Source organism: Neolamprologus brichardi, chromosome 11, assembly GCF_056152115.1.
Source record: "Neolamprologus brichardi isolate AB-2024 chromosome 11, ASM5615211v1, whole genome shotgun sequence".
NCBI classification, from domain to species: Eukaryota; Metazoa; Chordata; class Actinopteri; order Cichliformes; family Cichlidae; genus Neolamprologus; species Neolamprologus brichardi.
The window spans coordinates 3,972,903-3,989,979 of NC_142114.1; the positions used below are offsets into that span (position 1 = coordinate 3,972,903).

A 17,077-nucleotide genomic window follows, 5' to 3' on the forward strand; every position below is an offset into this window, starting at 1 on the left:
TTCCTTTCCCATTCTTCTAATCTCTTCTTTCTTTCCTGGTTTAATCTCTCTTTCCTCACTTCTGTTTTTCATTTTTATGTCTCCCTATTTATTGCCTCAATTACCATTTTTCATGCCATTCTATCCCCTCCAACTCTTCACACCTTCTTTTCCATCTTTCATATTCTCTTACTTCCCTGACTGACCCTCCTGCACCCCTGCAGGCTGTAGTGGTCGGGAGTGAGTCTTCAGTGGTGTTACAGCATCTTAGCTCCCTCACTGAGTACCAACTGGCTGTGTTTGCTGTGTATGCAAACAAGGCGAGTGCAGCTCTGAGAGGATCAGAAACAACGCGTAAGTTTATTCTTGCAAACACACATGTATATATGTGCTTATAAGGCTCCACACTCAGAACACAATTTAATAACAGTGGCTTAAAAAGTTACAGCTGCAGGAGCCAGACATATTGAAAATGCACTTACAGTGCTGTGCAAAAGTCTTGAGCTATTTCTTTATATTCTGCTTCCAAGGAGTTTTCCTATCATTTTTTAAAAAGGGTTCAACAATTCTCCAGGCTCTCTGTAGGTCTTTCAAAGTTTTTCTATCTTTCTATCTAAAACTATAGAAAGAAAGTAAAGCAGATGAAAAGTATCTGAAGTTCATGTGAGTACGAAAAAGGAAAATGTCCAGCAAAGACCCGACACAGGACCTTAGAGATGCATTTCGCCCATTGGTTGCTTTTTCACAGCGATGTTGGAGATCTTGTCAAAACTGATACAATTGCAGAAATCCACAGTCAGATTTTTGTTCACCATGAAATCTGGACAGACTGGTTGGCAAAGGCTTCATTTTCCCACATGACAATGATCCCAAACACACTGTCAACGCAGTAAAACAATATGCTTGTAAGGACTTCATAATAATATCACATGATTAAGGTATTAGTAAAGCTTTAGCAAGTTCTTAATTCATCATTTATATATCATATCATCATTCCATATGAATGATGAATTAAGAACTTGCTAATATCTTACTAATAACATTAATAAAGCTTAATAGTGTGACATTATTGTAAAATGCTACTGTATACTTATATATACTCCACAGTGGAGTACTAGCTGTCATGGATTGGCCTCCCCAGAGCCCAGACGTCAACATTGTTGAAGCAGTATTTGAACATCTCGTCAGATAATAATAATCTGTCAGAGGGACATACAACATCATTTAAATACCTCTGACAGATGGAAAGAAGAGCTTTGAATGTCCTTCGAGACGCCTGGAGAGAACTTGAAGATGTCTTAAAGAAGGAAGCTTGAAAGCTTGGATAAATATATTAATATATATTAAAAATATATGGTTGGCTCAATACTTTGCACAGCAGTAACTAATACAGCAATAAAGAATTTTATGCCTAACGGTCAAATCCACCTTAAGCAGTATACCCTGATGTTTATAGTTATTACAAAAATCCATTCATGTGATTCCTCCTTTATTGCCATGTTATTTTGTTTTTTGCTGTGTGCGATCACGATGTGTGTGTATGCTGTGTGTGTATGCATGTAGTGGCTCTTCCCACAGTCACCGGCCTCCAGCTGTTTGATGTGAGTCACAACACCATGAAAATAAAATGGAACAGTGTGGATGGAGTCTCTGGCTACATGCTGCTTTATGCACCTCTGACAGATGACTTGGATGAGAAAGAGGTAGCAACAAAAATAACAAAATAAGAGGAGGATGAATTGTTTATTTAGTTCAAAGTTGTAAACCTGGAATTTGCTAACATGACATCCAAAGTTTTGTTTTAAATCCGAAGTTTCTTTTTGTCCCTAGATAAGGGTGTCAGATGCAGTGACGGAGCTGGAGCTGGATGGGTTGATCCCTCAAACCGAATACACCGTCACTGTTTATGCCATGTTCGGCGAGGAGGCCAGTGAACCTGTTACAAACCAGGAAACCACATGTGAGTAATGCACACCCAAACAGTTTTTAATTCTTAGCCTTTTTAATTAAAATTAATAAAAATCCAAATAACCCAATAGTCAGACATTCAAACATTGTAAAAGAGAAAACTGGATCATATGTCTTCTTCATAAAAAGTGTCCTTAATCTCAAAAACTCAGACTGGTTCTCATGAAGCTGGCAAAAATGGATGAAACAGTGATGTTTTCTGCTCAAAACTCATAGTTGTTATGCAGCAATAACTGTAGACAGCTGATCTTGTTTCCATATATGATAATAGTCTGCTGTGATTGTCTCTTACAAAATAAGAAAAATTAGCCTATTTATTGTAATAAAGAAATTAAACCCAAGTGTCTTTGACTGATGACTAATTTAGTCACTTAATCATTGTGAACAGACATCCATACCATGTCCACTCCATGTCCACTCCATGTACGCAGACTACTTCATTGTTTTCCAACCATTTGGAGCCACGGCACATATTTCACATTAGAATAATCACAGTCAAAGGAGCTTGCAAAGAAAAGCGTCTGGACTTCTTTAAGTTACTTGAAGACGTTTCACCTCTCATCCGAGAAGCTTCTTCAGTTCAAAGGTCAAATGGTGGGGAGTAAAAATCACACGGCACAAAAAGCATATTTATAATTTTTCCTCGCGCACCAGGTATAGTGGAATTGGCTCGGTTTGTCCCCAGTATACCATTTTTTCTTTCTTCTGACCACTACCCATGCTAGGGCCTTCTCCATGACCCAGGTCAGATTGACGACTTTTGCATTTCAAAGATTTATCTACTGCTATCTGGCTGTGTCGTCTCACTCACGGCATGACTATTACATAATTTCGTCTTTGCCTTCTTCTGTTTTTACTGGCAGTTGGCAACCCAACTGCTAGTGGCAGTACAACTACTAGAGGGTTGTTGTACTGTCCTCTAGTGGAAGAGACTGTAAGGGTTCTGCCCATTACTCATCCCGGTTGCTTAAAGAACTAATCAGGTTTAGTTCACATGAAGCCTAACAAGCAGCTAGCAGCACCCACCCATCACCAACAGCTTTATACTTAATATTAATTTAAATGGGTGAGGTAAAAAGAAATCACACCGCAAGCAGTTCATATGTCCAAAAAATACCAAAACTACTTTTATACAAGGCTGAAAACTCATTGCTCATTTTTGCTCCAAAGTTAGACTCAGTCTTTGGCATGGGCTTCCTTTTTTTCACAGCCAGAGTTTAACGCCTGATCAGCCTGAGCTTTCTCTGTCTCTCCCCCTTCAGTACCACTGAGTCCTCCCAGCAACCTCCAGTTTTCTGACATTACCCACAACTCGGCCCACATCAGCTGGGACCCCGCGCCTAGTGGAGTTAATGGTTACCGCATCATGTGGGACAAGACAGACGGACTAGTCACAGACGAGGTGACGTGTGACCGTTTTTTTTCTGGGAATTTTGTTTCTGAGTGCCAAGATGAAATAAGAAATGAGAAAAAAAGAAATGAGAAAGGGATGAACAGTCGAATAATAAAGGGCTAAAAGCCTAACAATAATCATATGAATGGAAAATTTACAGATATTGCAGTTTACGATACTGATAAAGCTTAGTCTTCTGGAAACTGTGTTATGAATATCATAGATGAAGACTTGAAAAATATCCCTACATTGAGTCTTAGTAGTGTTTATCTTGTTCTCTGTTTAAGAGGCATAGCAGTGGGTTTGTCTGTGGCTACATGATGTTTCTCTGTGTTTCCTGCAGGTGGAGGTTGGTTCAGTGAGTTCTTATGACCTCGGTGAACTGACGTCTTTGACAGAGTACTCAGTGGCAATTTTTGCCCTGTACAACGAGGGCGAATCAGAACCGCTCACCGATGCATTCACCACCAGTAAGAAACTGGCGTTTGACTTTTGCAAGTCGCCGTCACCAGTGGAGAACAAATTTTTGTTTTCTGTATTCTTGTTTCCCAACATCTCTGTTGAGGACAACTTAGCCTCAATCTCCAGAAAATAGTTCTATCAATATCATTAAAAGGCAAACCATTTCTCTTATAGTGCCAAACAGTGGTGAATTTTATTACCCTCAGTGGTCCTTTTGCTATTTTGGCGGCCTGCCCATCACATTTACACCTCAGCATAATAGCCCAGTCACATTAAAAGGTCATTTCACTGTCCCAGACTATTCCGTCACGCTAACAGATATTGATTTGTTGGAATATCCCTTTGCAACAAGCAGTTGGGCTCCAGCGCTGAGTCAGCTCACAGAAATGCGTCTGGCAAGCAACTATTAAACTATCCACTTTAAAAGGACTGTTTGCATTTTTTATTTATCTCCTGGCAAAGTTTGTTTAATGGACCAGTTTTCAGAAAGGGGGCTTTATGAACTAACGAAAATGCAACGGCACTTTTCAGCTCTTTGAGTGGGAAGCGGTAGGTTCACACCAAAACGGTGCGACGGTGCTTTTCTGAGAACATTTTGCTGAACTGACAGTTATGTTATAAATTGGCCCAGCAAAAAAAGTTTCATAAACTTACAGTATAATCGGGGCAGAATTGAAAATGTTATTGAATTTATGTGAATATTAACACATGAGAAAAAAGGAGGGGGAAAAGAGTCTCAGCTTTTCTGTCTTTCAGCTCCAGTTCCTGGTCCTCTGAATCTACACTCCAGTGAGGTCAGCACGGACAGCTTTAAGGTCAGCTGGGATCACTCAGCCAGTGACATTAATCTCTACCGACTCTCCTGGACACCATTCGATGGTGGCAACACAAAAGAGGTTAGTTCCACTAAAATACAGAAGGTACAGCACTGTGCAAAAGTCTTGAGCCATCCTCCTTTTTCTATATTTTGCTAGGAAAATGATCAGTAGGTTCAGCAATGTATTGAAGCGTGCAAACATACATAAAATTACAGTATAAAAAGACTGCTTGTACAGTTGTAGTGCACTGGTATTTCATTCAAAGCTCTTCTTTGAATGTTGGCTGCCTTTTGCGCCATTCTCTGTCAACGTGATCCCACACTGCTTCAGTAATGTTGACGTCCAGGCTCTGGGGAGACCAATCCATGACAGATAGTACTCCACTGTCGGCTTTTCTGTATAAGTATACAGTAGCATTTTACAATAATGTCACACTATTAAGAAATATTAAGGTATTAGTAAGCGCTTAATTCATTATTTATGCCGCATTGCCATTTCTAAATACAGATATATTATTAATACTATGATTATTATGCGTTACTAGCGGTGCATGCTACACCATGCACAGCAGTATACTAAGGAAGAATGATGATAAATAAAATATGAATTAAACACTTGCTAAAACTTTACTAATACCTTACTAATGCTTAAAAGTATGACATTAGTATACTTTTACTGCTCTGGAAGTGTGTTTGGGATCATGGTCATGTGGAAAAATGAAGCCTTTGCCAGTCAGTGTTTCCAGATGGCTTTGGCTGGTGAATCAAAATCTGACTGTACTTTTCTGCGCTCATAATTGCATCACTGGCTAAAATTCAGCTCCCAAAGCATTACACAGTCTCCACTCGTTTGTAGTTGCAGATGCACGTACCTCTCTCCTGACCTTGGCATGTTGATGACAATATGAACAAAAAATTTCAGACCTGTTGCTTCTCATTTTCATCCCAGTTCTTTATCCCAGTTCTGGCCCTTCAGGTCAGCTGAAGTGGCAGAGGCATCTCTCAGGTCCTGTGTCAGATGAATTTTCTCCTATTTGTTAAATGCAGGACTTTCAGATACTCTTCATCAGCCTACCACGTCTTCTTTTGCCACTTTTTCAGTTTCCTAAATATCTTGGGACTGCACGCCATCCCAAGATATTTTATCCCAGGTTTTGTACTAATAGCTCTTTGGGAATCTTTAAAAATGTATAAGAAAATTTGGCTTCTTGGTAGCAAAATGTAAAGAAATAAAGGCTGGCTTCAGACTTTTGCACAGTACTGCATGTGTTTTAGATCAGTAAGAGTCAAGCATCCAACAGCATAGAATCACAAGGTTAAGCTTGCAGTGTTATTATGCAAACAAAACATATTATTAAGCATCTGAAGAAAATAATCTGCATGGATTTCATTTAGTCTGGAGTCCAGTCATTATCTCTTTTTTAAGAGGAAGCAGTAGCTCCACTCCATGCGCACGGATAAAGAGCAGTCTGTCTCCTATAGACTTACACAGAAGCTTAACTACACTACCGGTAGCTGGTAAAACCTCTGGCTTGGTTGAGTATAAATAAAGGCTGAATAAATCTAGAAATTAATGGCTAGGGTGTTTTATTACTATGATCTGGGGTTTAGAGACAGCTGCAAGGCAGCGATAGAGCCCTTAGAGAGTGTGTCTGTGTGTGTGTGTGTTTGTGTGTTTTGCTGAGAGTCATCGAAGCTGAAAATAACACTCTGGGGAGCTGGAGAGGTGGGCTGGTAATACCGCCAGACTAGAGAAAGGGATACATGCAGCTTTTCTCTGTTTCTCACCCACATGCTCCGTGTGCTGGCACACACACACAGACACACACACACACACACAGACACACACATTTGCATCCTTCATCGATTTTCTCGGTATTGTTACATCTGAGAGGGGATTAGACATAATGCATACAGCACAGAGTGAAATGTTATCCAGACAAAAACTTTATGATAATTTGATATCTTTCTTTTTAAGTCGTCTTTTCTTTTTTCAAAAACGTATCTGCATGAGTCTCAGGAAACAATAAAATAAAATAGAAAATTTTACATTAAATGCAAGAAGATGTAAAAAGGAAAGGGAGACAATGACTCATAAACAATACACTTGCTTCAGGGAAAGCACAAAGTGCCCCCGTTGGTGAAATCTGCATGCAACTATACCTCGGAGGGTTTCGCAAAGAAACAAATACCTCCGCATAATCTGGTTATTGAGCCATCTGGAGCAAATACTAATTTCAGGGTTTCTCTCGGTAGAAGTGTGCTGTACTCTTGTTGACCTCTTTGTGTGTACCTTGGGGCCTGATTTTTTCTGTGTTAAACAATTTGTAGTGGTTCTTTGGACTAGTGCAGATGCAGTGAGTCCAACTGGAAGCATTTTGTGTTCGTAGGAAACCACACACGCCTGTGATAGTTATATCATAGGAAACATCTTAATCCAGTAACACTTATGCTGGTCATATTATTTTTGTTTTGTTCAATATAACAATGAAAATACTACATGTAATCTCCATGCATACCTGCTTTACTACCACCTGCACTACCATTTCTTGCTGTTTCTCCCTCTACCTGCAGAAATTATGAGATGACTTATTATTTTAGGTTTTCAGCAGCTTTCTCTCCTAAAACTCAGTCACGACCTTGGAATTTGACAGCCTGGAGTTTTTCATTAGAGTATTAATAACATCATCAGACTGTTTGATAACATTCTTGCTGTTTTTCAATATTTGAACTTACAAAATTCTTCAGATTCAACTTGTTCTGGCAAATATAGCAGCAACTAAAAGCACAAATCAGAAGATGCTAAGTTTTTAAGTGAGTTTATCACTTAACTGTAATTGCTTCAGTAACAAATATGAGGTTTGTTTCTTTCCTGTAGGTGGTCTTGAGTGGAAGTGATAACAGATACACGCTGACCGGCCTCAGTCCCTCCACTGAGTATGAAGTTATGCTGACGGCCATATTCAAAGACAATTCTGAGAGCGACACAGTCTTTGTCACTCAAACCACATGTAAGTGTGACGAGGTTGTTTAACTCACAGAGCTGTGATTTTTTGCTTTATCTAATCAATATTAAACTTGACAATAGTGAGGCTCAGCTTTCCTTGAGATGTAATTCCTCCTGATAGAGCACTGCTGTCTGCTTATTATAACAGATCAGTGCAATCACATGTGCATTTAGGGTAAGAAAATGAGCATTTCTGAGTCAAAGCAAAGCACTGCATGAACACATTTGCATTGATTTGTTTGTCTCAGCTTATCTCAGGAGAAGAAAATCTATTTTACCATCAGTGATTTGTTACGTATTCCTGTCTAATTGGCTTACTTATCGACACAAAGAGTTGTTGAGCAGAGTTTGAATCCAATTATCTGATTTGTCCTCTTTGTATTTCCCCAGTGCCCACACAGACAACAACAACTTCTACCAAAACCACAGGTAAGAAGCGTCCGAGCTGGCTTTCTGTAAAGCTTCAAAATGTCAGCTAGTCTTAGGTAAAACTGTGCCATGAAACTTAGTTTTTGAACCTTAAAAGCAGTTGCTTTATTTTTTTTTTGCTAGCATGTGTCCAGTGGACAGAAGGCTAATTTCACTTGGTACTTTTTCTGAAAAACTATCCCTGCAAAGAGACTGGCCAAATTTTAATCATGGCTCAAGCCAAGGCATCTGTCAAGGAAGGCAATTTCCATTTTAATGCGAAAGGCTCCACTAGCTGCCAGTGCAGGCCTATGTTGCCAAAGTGAAAACGTAGTTCTTCTTAGTCCTTGTAGCAGATTTTTGGCCATTGTTGCTTATTTACTTTCAAGAAGCAAAAGCAAAATTACCGAGTAATTAGAAAAAGAAATGTTAAAACTGTTTATTTTAAAGAGAAAGTTGAAATGCTGATAAGAGTCTCTCCTAGAAGTTTGAATTTATATAAGTGTGTTTACCAAGTTGGCTTCATCCAGAGACTGGAGTTCAGATTCTGGCTTCTCAAAGGTGACCAAAGGCCATCTGGAATGGGTTTTTGTTGTTTTAGAAGCAGACTGCAGCTAATTGAGTCTTGTGGCTTCAAAAGCTTACAAAAGCAACATGTCTCCTTTACTTAAGTTTTTGCCCACTGTCCTAAAAGGTTTCACACAGCACATCTGCTTTGTTTAAAAAGCACAGTTCAAAGGAGCCGACTAAACACCAGCAAGTTGCCTTTGTTTAAGAAAGAAGAAAAAAAAATCAGTTAGTGCTTTAAGGATGCATCATAAAAGCTAAACAAAAGCATTTTGTGAGTGCTTGTGAGAATACTTTTCTTTAGCACCCCAAATCACAGTGTGCCGAGCTGAAACTGAAACTTTCACGCTGATATTTTTACAGTGCGAAGAAAATAAAGTTTGAGCCAAGACTCATTTTTTGAGAAATAATATCTAGAGTAATTTGGTACAGTAACAGCGAATCTGTGATGTGGTGTCTCAGTGGCACGTCAGGCTGTGAGAAACCTTCAGCTGAGTGACGAGACCACCCAGAGCTTAGAGGCTTCGTGGGAGCTGGAAGACCCCAACGTGGAGAGCTACAGTGTCGCCTACACAAGCCTCAGCGGAGATCACAAGGACTCTGTGAGTTGGAGGTTTAAGGGTTCATGTTAGTTCCCAGATTTTAATTATTTTTTTTCCCTCTCAAGAGGTGTTTTAGATCCGGGTTACATGTCTGCAGCTTCTAAAGCTGCCCTTCATCACAAACTGCCTCCCTGGTGAATTGTGAATGCTGATTATGTGGAATAGACAACACTGAAGTTGTTTTTGGAGGAAGATTATTGTTGTTTCCCACCTCCATCCAACTGGATGGCCCTACAGCGGTCAGCGTTGGGTCGTCTGCTACAGTCAGAAAACTGATTACACTTTTAGTCCTGGGCCACTTAGCCCCTCGTTCTTGATCCCTCTATCTCTTCTAAGAGCCCTTGAGCTCAGTGCCATGTACTGACCCTGATCGCTGATGCACCCACACACACACACACACACACTCTCACACACACACAAGTAGTCAGCCTTTCCCTTCTTCTTCTTCTGTCCCTCTATCTCTCTGTTTCCCTTCTCTATCCTCCAGCCTCCCTTCACTCCCCCTCCCCTCTTTTAATTTCCCAATGTGTTGTCAGAGCCGTAGAAGATGGAGAGTCCAGGCCAGGCCGGCAGACATTCCATTATCTTTTCAGCAGCCATTTACCTCACTGCGAGTGGGGATGGAGGGCAGCAGAGAAAAGAGCAAAAGAAACAAAGGGAGGTGGGAAGAGAAACAAAAGCTGCACAAAATGCGAGGAAGTTTAAACCTGTCTGCCGGCTGATGGCCGAGGGCCGTTCCAGGTCACACGTCTTTTCCAGAGTTCTGGCATGTTTTGGTGCGGACGTGTATGAAAGACAGATGAAAGGAGAAAGAGAGAAAACTCTGTTTGTTTGTTTATGTACCTGAAAATGCACGCGTGTGTCTGCACCGCCACTTGGACACAGTGTTTCAGCACCCAAGTCACAGTGGACAGCTCCTCCCCATCCTTTGGCTCTGAATAGCCTTGTCTCACCACTCATGTCACGTCTTGGTGTAGAAGTTGAAGACCAAGAAGGCAGGACGTGCAAAAATGAGATAAACACAAACATTAAATTGTAAAGAATAACTGTAATTCAATAGGGTCCAGAAAAGATGAAGACCGGGTAATACAAGACATTCACAACTGTACGTGGATGATGCAATTCACACCTATTGCTATTTATAATATCAGTTAACAGGAGTAAGTCAGTTTTTATTCCTGACAGTTTTTAATGAGGAGAGAAAATTTGAAAGAACTGAACTTAATTCATAGTAATAAACTATTCAGCAATTAGACTCCGAGGAAGCTACATTAGCAGAGCATAGTCCAAAAGTGATACAAAGTAGGGCAGGACCTACCCAGGGCCTAAATCCTGGTGGTGGCAGAGATGAAGCAGTGGAGACCCGATAATGAAGTAATATGAAGACTAGACTAGCAGCCCAAACACCCAGGAATGCAGGCAGAAGAGTGAATACTGAATCATCTTCCTTACTGAACTCGCACATAAGTTTCATTATTGAAATATTGAAATAACTTGGTTGTGTCAGTGCCACGTAGTTTTTCAAGCTCAAATGACTTACAGTTTAGTTACAGATATCCTCAGTTAGATGCCAGAGCAGTCGAAGTGTGCTTTTAAACGGCGTTGCATAATCTCAGTAGTCACGGTTGTTATGGAGCTGCAAATGACTGTAATTTCCATCATTCTAAGCACTTTTAGAGGAGCAATTCGTAATGCTCAACTTTTAGTGCTCAAGCCAACGTGACTGAGAGCACGAGTGCTCTGCGTAATGAAAACTTTGACCTCCTACAGTTTCAGGGCAGCCGCGGATGAACAATATGTGTGCTACAGTATAGCTGAAAGCACCTTTAATAAAATCCACTTGGTGTAACTTATCGAGATTGTTTTGCCAGCCAGTGAATCTCATTCTTAGTGTATCTCTATCAGGTTTTAAGTATACTGTAAATTATCAGTCTCATCATGATTAGCTTGTTGCCGCAGAAAAAATACTCAGAGTACAGGGGGTGGAGGTGCGGGCTGTTGGATAAAAAAAAACCAAGCGGTACTTTTAGGACGCAAACAAACATCCAGGGAAATATTTCAACAGTTATAAATGAAGACGGGGCAGTAATGGGGTTTTTCTCAGCTATTCCCTGCCCCACTTTTGCCATCAATGGACTTTACTGACTGAGCTGAATTGAAAAGACTTCTTAAACTTCCTGTCCCTTTAACCCAGCAGAGCAAAGAGGCTGTTTCTATATATATATATATATATATATATATATATATATATATATATATATGCCTGTGGCCCATTGAAATGTTCCCAGAATGTGTGCATTCACGTGTGTGTTTGCAATCGTAGATGTCAGTTTCTGGAGGTGAGAGGAGAGCAGTGCTCGAGCCTTTACAATCAGACACCAGCTACAAAGTGACAGTCACTCCGGTGTACAGCGATGGACAAGATGGCCTTGGTGCATCTGCCATGGGTTCCACATGTAAGGCTAACAAACACACAAAATGCAAAGCACACACACACACACACATCCCTGGCTTATTGACCACAGGGGTCAATGCTGCGTTTCTCCCTTTTCACGACACAAAGATGCAGCTCCCAGTTTAGGAGAATACTGTGAGTTAATGACAATGAATTTCATCGCTGTGAGCAGAGCGTTCATTTGCATTGCATTAATTTCATGTTCATTTACGTTCTTGAAGGAGATTATAAATCAAAGCCACGACAAATACTGATGCATTCCTAATTGTCTTAATGAAGGCCACTCATAATTGCTGCAGCGCCTTTCATTAATGAGACGATTAAATTATTTTGCTCAGGTCTAATTGATTTTCTCAACTATTCTCTAGATTACCTCTTATGAGCCAGCAGTGGCTGTCTCCTCATCGTGCAGAGAATTGAAATGTCAGACAAAACATGTCTTCTTTTTAGATGAGAGCACTAGAAGTCATTGTAATGCAAATAAAAATCTACTTAGCTTGAAGAATTATGCATCAGAGCCTGGTGTACAGTACGAGATGATTTTGTGCGGTTTTTTTTCAGTGATGAATATTATTCCCTAAATCAGTTCCTGAAGTAATGTGTTATTTCTCTAATTGTGGAAGTGCACAACTCACACTCAGCCCTGTCAAGGCTGGATATTAGACCTGTAACACCTAAAAGCGTCTCTTGTAAAGTCAAAAACTCTCAAGTACTGAAAGCATGAAAAACTGTCCCAGTGGACAGCAGGTGTTCTATCAAGCTGAATATAAGCGCTGAGCTTCAGATTTATATAATTAAACATTAATTTGATCATTTTTATTTAGAAGTCCTTGGGTTGATTGTCTTTATAACTGATGACTTAGGTGAATTAGTTCTTATGTTGAAGTTTTAGCATGTGTTAGTAATATCAGCTGCAGTTCGTAGAAGCTCTTCTATGTTCTGGTTTTGCTTTGTTTTTGGCAGTGCCGCTCTTGCCTCCTGAAAATCTGCGTGTGTCAGAGGAGTGGTTCAATCGCCTCAGGGTCTCGTGGGATCCACCTCGGTCTCCTGTTGAGGGTTACAAGATTGTCTACCAGCCCCTCTATGGTACACACACACACACACACACACACACACACACACACACACACATTCTGTTTATTATTATTATTATTCTATCTAAATATACCTTTTTCACCTTCCTTTGTCTAGCAAAGGAATATACAGTCACTCAGGGCTCTGCTAGGTATGGCTAATCACATGGCAACAACTCAGTGCATTTAGGCATGTAGACAAAATCAAGATGACCTGCTGAAGTTCAAGCTGAGCATCAGAATGCATAAGAAACATGATTTAAGTGACTTTGGGCATGGCATGAATCTTGGTGCCAGATGGGCTGGTCTAAGCCTTTCAGAACTGCTGATCTGCACACACATAAGACATGAAACCTTGAGGCGGATGGGCTACAGCAGCAGAAGACCACTCCTGCTTCCAGTAGGTCAACGCCCCCTGTCACAAAGCTCAAATTATCTCAAACTGGTTTCTTGAATATGGCCATCTCAATTAAACAGACCAAATGTGGGAGAACATTTGGATCATGTCAATATAGCCCAAAATCTATGAGGAACGTTTCCAGCATCTTGTTGAAATTAAGACAGTTCTACAGGCAAGTGGGAGTAAAACATAGTACTAGCCAAGGGGAACCTAAGAAAGTATCCTGTGTGTGTGTGTGTGTGTGTTTATATCGTGTATAGCTGATTGTTAAGGACCCAACACTGAAAAATCTGTGACAGACACATAATAATGTCTGACAAAACAAAAGGCTCTCAAGGTGTTTTGGTTTTCCTGATAGTGGCTTCTTAGTTTTTCTTTTAAAATGAAGTTCAAAGAAAATGTCACCATTTGGCACTAAATTAAGACGTTACCCTAACTCATTTATTTATTTTTTGTCTCGAGGCATCATCAAAAGCCCATTTCACTGTCATACTGCTTCTTTAGTTCTAATTGTTTCATCTTTCCAAAACAAAACACAGGTTTTTTTTCATTTTTCTTTTCCATGTCTGTTTTTAGTCATCTAAACACAATTACTGTGTCTCTGAGGATCCAGCTTTAAGCAGGAGAGACTGCTGATTTTAGGAAATTGTATTGAAGAGAAATAATTTTCAGCAGGCTGCTGTTTTCACGGTAAGAGCCACGGAGGGAAGAAAAGTGTCTGTGTGTGCCTTCCTACACACACGCAGCTATACAGCTACCATATACTTAATATAGGTATAAACACACTAAGTTTAGCAAATGATTAAAATGCACAGCACACATGTAAACACACAGCTTATTTCCCTTCACATTGTTCCAGTGGGCTGTGTGCTGTAAAGATAATTGCTACTCTGTCTGTATTTATCTGTTTTTATATATTTATTCTATTATATTTGTTTCATTTTTAATTTAAATCTTTAATCTCTGTGTTCAAGGTTGTTATTATTTTGTAAAACACTTTGCAGCAGTTATCTGGGAAAGCTGCATTAATACAGAATGTTACTATTATGTCTTTGTTTTTATTTTAGAAGTCAAGTTGAGGGCATCTCTTCGTGTGTTTGTGTATATAATTAAATTCAGGTTTATTTATATGGTGTTAAACCAAAACAACATTCAGGGGCTTAAATGTGTTTTATATGACTTGATGCAATCCATGTTAAAAGCATTTTATATATTTCATGAGACATGAAATATAGGGAAACATTATTTTATATTAAAATGTAGAAAGGAATTATTGTCATTTTAATATTATACTGTTAGAGGCTTAGTTTACTCGAAGATACTCGAATAGTTGGTTTTGACTTCCATCCATCCATCACTTTTTTTCCACTTATCTGGGGCCGGGCAGGGGCAGCAGCCTAAGCAGAGAAGCCCAGAGCTCCCTCTCCCTGCCCAGCTCCTCCAGCTTTTCAGGGGGAATATTAAGGTGTTCCCAGGCCAGCTGAGACATATAATCTGTCCAGCGTGTCCTAGATCTGCCCCCAGGGCCTCCTCCCAGTGGAATACCTCACCCAGTAGATGCCAAGGAGGCATTCTAGTCAAATGCTCAAACTGGCTCCAAAAGGAATGGAGGACCAAGCTCCTGCAATGGTTGTTTAAGGATTGAATTGCCAGTAGCAATGAGCCAGACACCCCATACACCCAAAGCACCTCCCTCAGGGACACAGTCGAATGCTTTCTCCAATTCCACAAAACGCACGTTGACTGGTTGGGCAAACCTTTAAAAGAGCCGGTCCAGTGTTTCGCGACTGAAAACCGCTTTGTTCCTCCGGTATCTGAGGTTCGACTGACGGACGGACTCTCGTTTTCAGCACCATGACTTTCCCGGGCAGGCTGAGGAGTGTGATCCCCCTTTAGTTGGACACACCCTCCGGTCCCCTTTCATGAAGATGAGAACCACCAGCCCAGTCTGCCAATCCAAAAGTACTTTCTCTGATCTCCAAGCAACATTGCAGAGGCACGTCAACCAAGACAGCCCTACAACATCCAGAGCCTTCAGGAACTCAGGGCGAACCTCGTCCACCCCAGGAGCCTTGCCACTAAGAAATTGTTTAACTGCCTCAGTGACCTCACCCCCGGAGATATATCAGCTGTCCCCCTTGTCTCCAGACGCCGCTTGTCAGTGGGATTAAGGAGTTCCTTGAAGTATTTCTTCCACCATCCAACAGTGTCCTCAGTTGAAGTCATCAGTGCTCCACCCACACTATACACAGTCCAAGTAGAGTACCGCTTTCCCCTCCTGAGTCGGCTGAGTCATATCTTTGTGTTTACCTTGTTTGTAGCGTGTGCCTTAAAAAAATCAAAAACATTTATCATTGTTTGTTTCCTTTTTACACCTGTGTATGTGTCTTCTTCTCAGTTCACGGTCCAGTATTGGAGACAACAGTGGATGAAGATGTGAACTCCATGCTTATTGTCAATCTACAAAGTGGGACAGAGTACAGTGTCCGAGTCAAGGCTTCCTACCCTGCAGGAGAAAGTGAGCCACAGCTAATAAATGCCAAGACATGTAAGTGTCCTTCTCATAAACCTGCAAGTGACAGCACAGAAATGTAAATGCCGAGGAACTCGTTATCCCTCACAGTATCTTGGCTGTTACAGTTCATTACCATAAGATTGTGAATGCATGCAAGCATAATTTTAAATTGCACTTTCATTGAAAAAACATTGACTTACTTTTGGGAAGTTATTATATTTTTCGGGGATTTACTCATTCGCCTACCAAGTGAAAGATGTCTGTTTTGATCCCGGGAGGAAACACAAATCCCTTTGGGGTTGTGTCAGAAAGGGCATCTGGTGTAAAAATCTACCAAATCAAACATGCACAAGGGGTTGCCACAGCAACCCCCTGTGAATAAAGGAGCTTTATTGGGATGTCACCACCAGCTGGAATTTTTTTAATTATAAATTTGCCACAAAACGTTGTGTGGCAATTAGACGGCAGCAGAAAAGCAAAGTAGTTTAAGGAAAGTGGGGAAGGTACAACATGCATATTAAACACCTGCTGATATCATACTCTCTAATTTCCATTGAGACTTTAGCAAACAGACAGATGGATATTAATATTTTCCTTGCAGGCGGTGAGAACAATCTCTTTTGCATATAGATTTGGTATCAGTAGGTGCAGTAAGAACTAATGCAGGCTTTAGTGCTTCTCTCATCTAAAACAAATAGATGAAGAGAGTGGGAGGCTGAGACAGAGAGAAAAGTTAAAAAGCACTGCATGCATGCTTTCATTTATATTGTCTGTTTAGTTTTTTTTTCTTTATGTGTCTGTGTAGTCATGTGAGTTTTCAGAAAACTGCCCTATCATCCCTCTCTCAAAATCTATTGCGGTTTTCTAGGTTTAAGGTCTAATTTCAAGTGGTGGGATAAATACAAATAAGTTTATACTGTAGTTTTGATAGCTCATCACCACACTATTTCCCTCTGAAGCAAAGTGCTGAGACACGTAAAGCCGAGTGATTAATCAAGTTGCACATCACCTGCAAATAAATGAGCTGCTTTTGATTTCTTTTTATTAATTTGTGCTGCAGTGATGTGCCATCCTTCATCTGTTTTTCTCTGTGCCCCAGTAGGATGACTTACAACTCCCTCACGCCTTCCTGTCTATATAAAGCACTCATAATGAAAGATGCCTTCACAAAGAGAGAAAGATAAAACACGAGGCACTGAGATGTAAATTATACCACCTTCCATATATAAACTTTATACTGTGGCAACAAATTTTTAGCAGTGACTTCAGGACTAACAGAATGAATGTATTTTGTTTTTCAGCTTTATCCACATGTTACTCTTTTGGGATCCATGCTATCTACTGCATTATGCTTCTAGTACTGTTTTTCATGCTGTAATTAGTTTTTCTACACTGCTGGCCAGGGATCAAGAAAATATCTCATCACTAAAG

General features: G+C 40.3%; 1 protein-coding gene across 2 annotated transcripts in view; it reads left to right on the plus strand.

Moving 5' to 3' along the window:
• col14a1a (collagen, type XIV, alpha 1a) overlaps positions 1 to 17,077 on the plus strand; it is a 153,100-nt gene that overhangs the window by 49,693 nt on the left and 86,330 nt on the right. For both annotated transcript variants that reach the window (XM_087847997.1, XM_087847996.1), the window contains exons 11-22: positions 204 to 333; positions 1,543 to 1,682; positions 1,810 to 1,939; positions 3,210 to 3,349; positions 3,684 to 3,810; positions 4,559 to 4,698; positions 7,498 to 7,630; positions 8,017 to 8,055; positions 9,064 to 9,203; positions 11,527 to 11,659; positions 12,622 to 12,744; positions 15,530 to 15,679. In XM_087847997.1, coding sequence (XP_087704123.1) covers positions 204 to 333; positions 1,543 to 1,682; positions 1,810 to 1,939; positions 3,210 to 3,349; positions 3,684 to 3,810; positions 4,559 to 4,698; positions 7,498 to 7,630; positions 8,017 to 8,055; positions 9,064 to 9,203; positions 11,527 to 11,659; positions 12,622 to 12,744; positions 15,530 to 15,679 — 1,525 coding nt within the window. The remainder of the gene's footprint in view (positions 1 to 203; positions 334 to 1,542; positions 1,683 to 1,809; positions 1,940 to 3,209; positions 3,350 to 3,683; positions 3,811 to 4,558; positions 4,699 to 7,497; positions 7,631 to 8,016; positions 8,056 to 9,063; positions 9,204 to 11,526; positions 11,660 to 12,621; positions 12,745 to 15,529; positions 15,680 to 17,077) is intronic.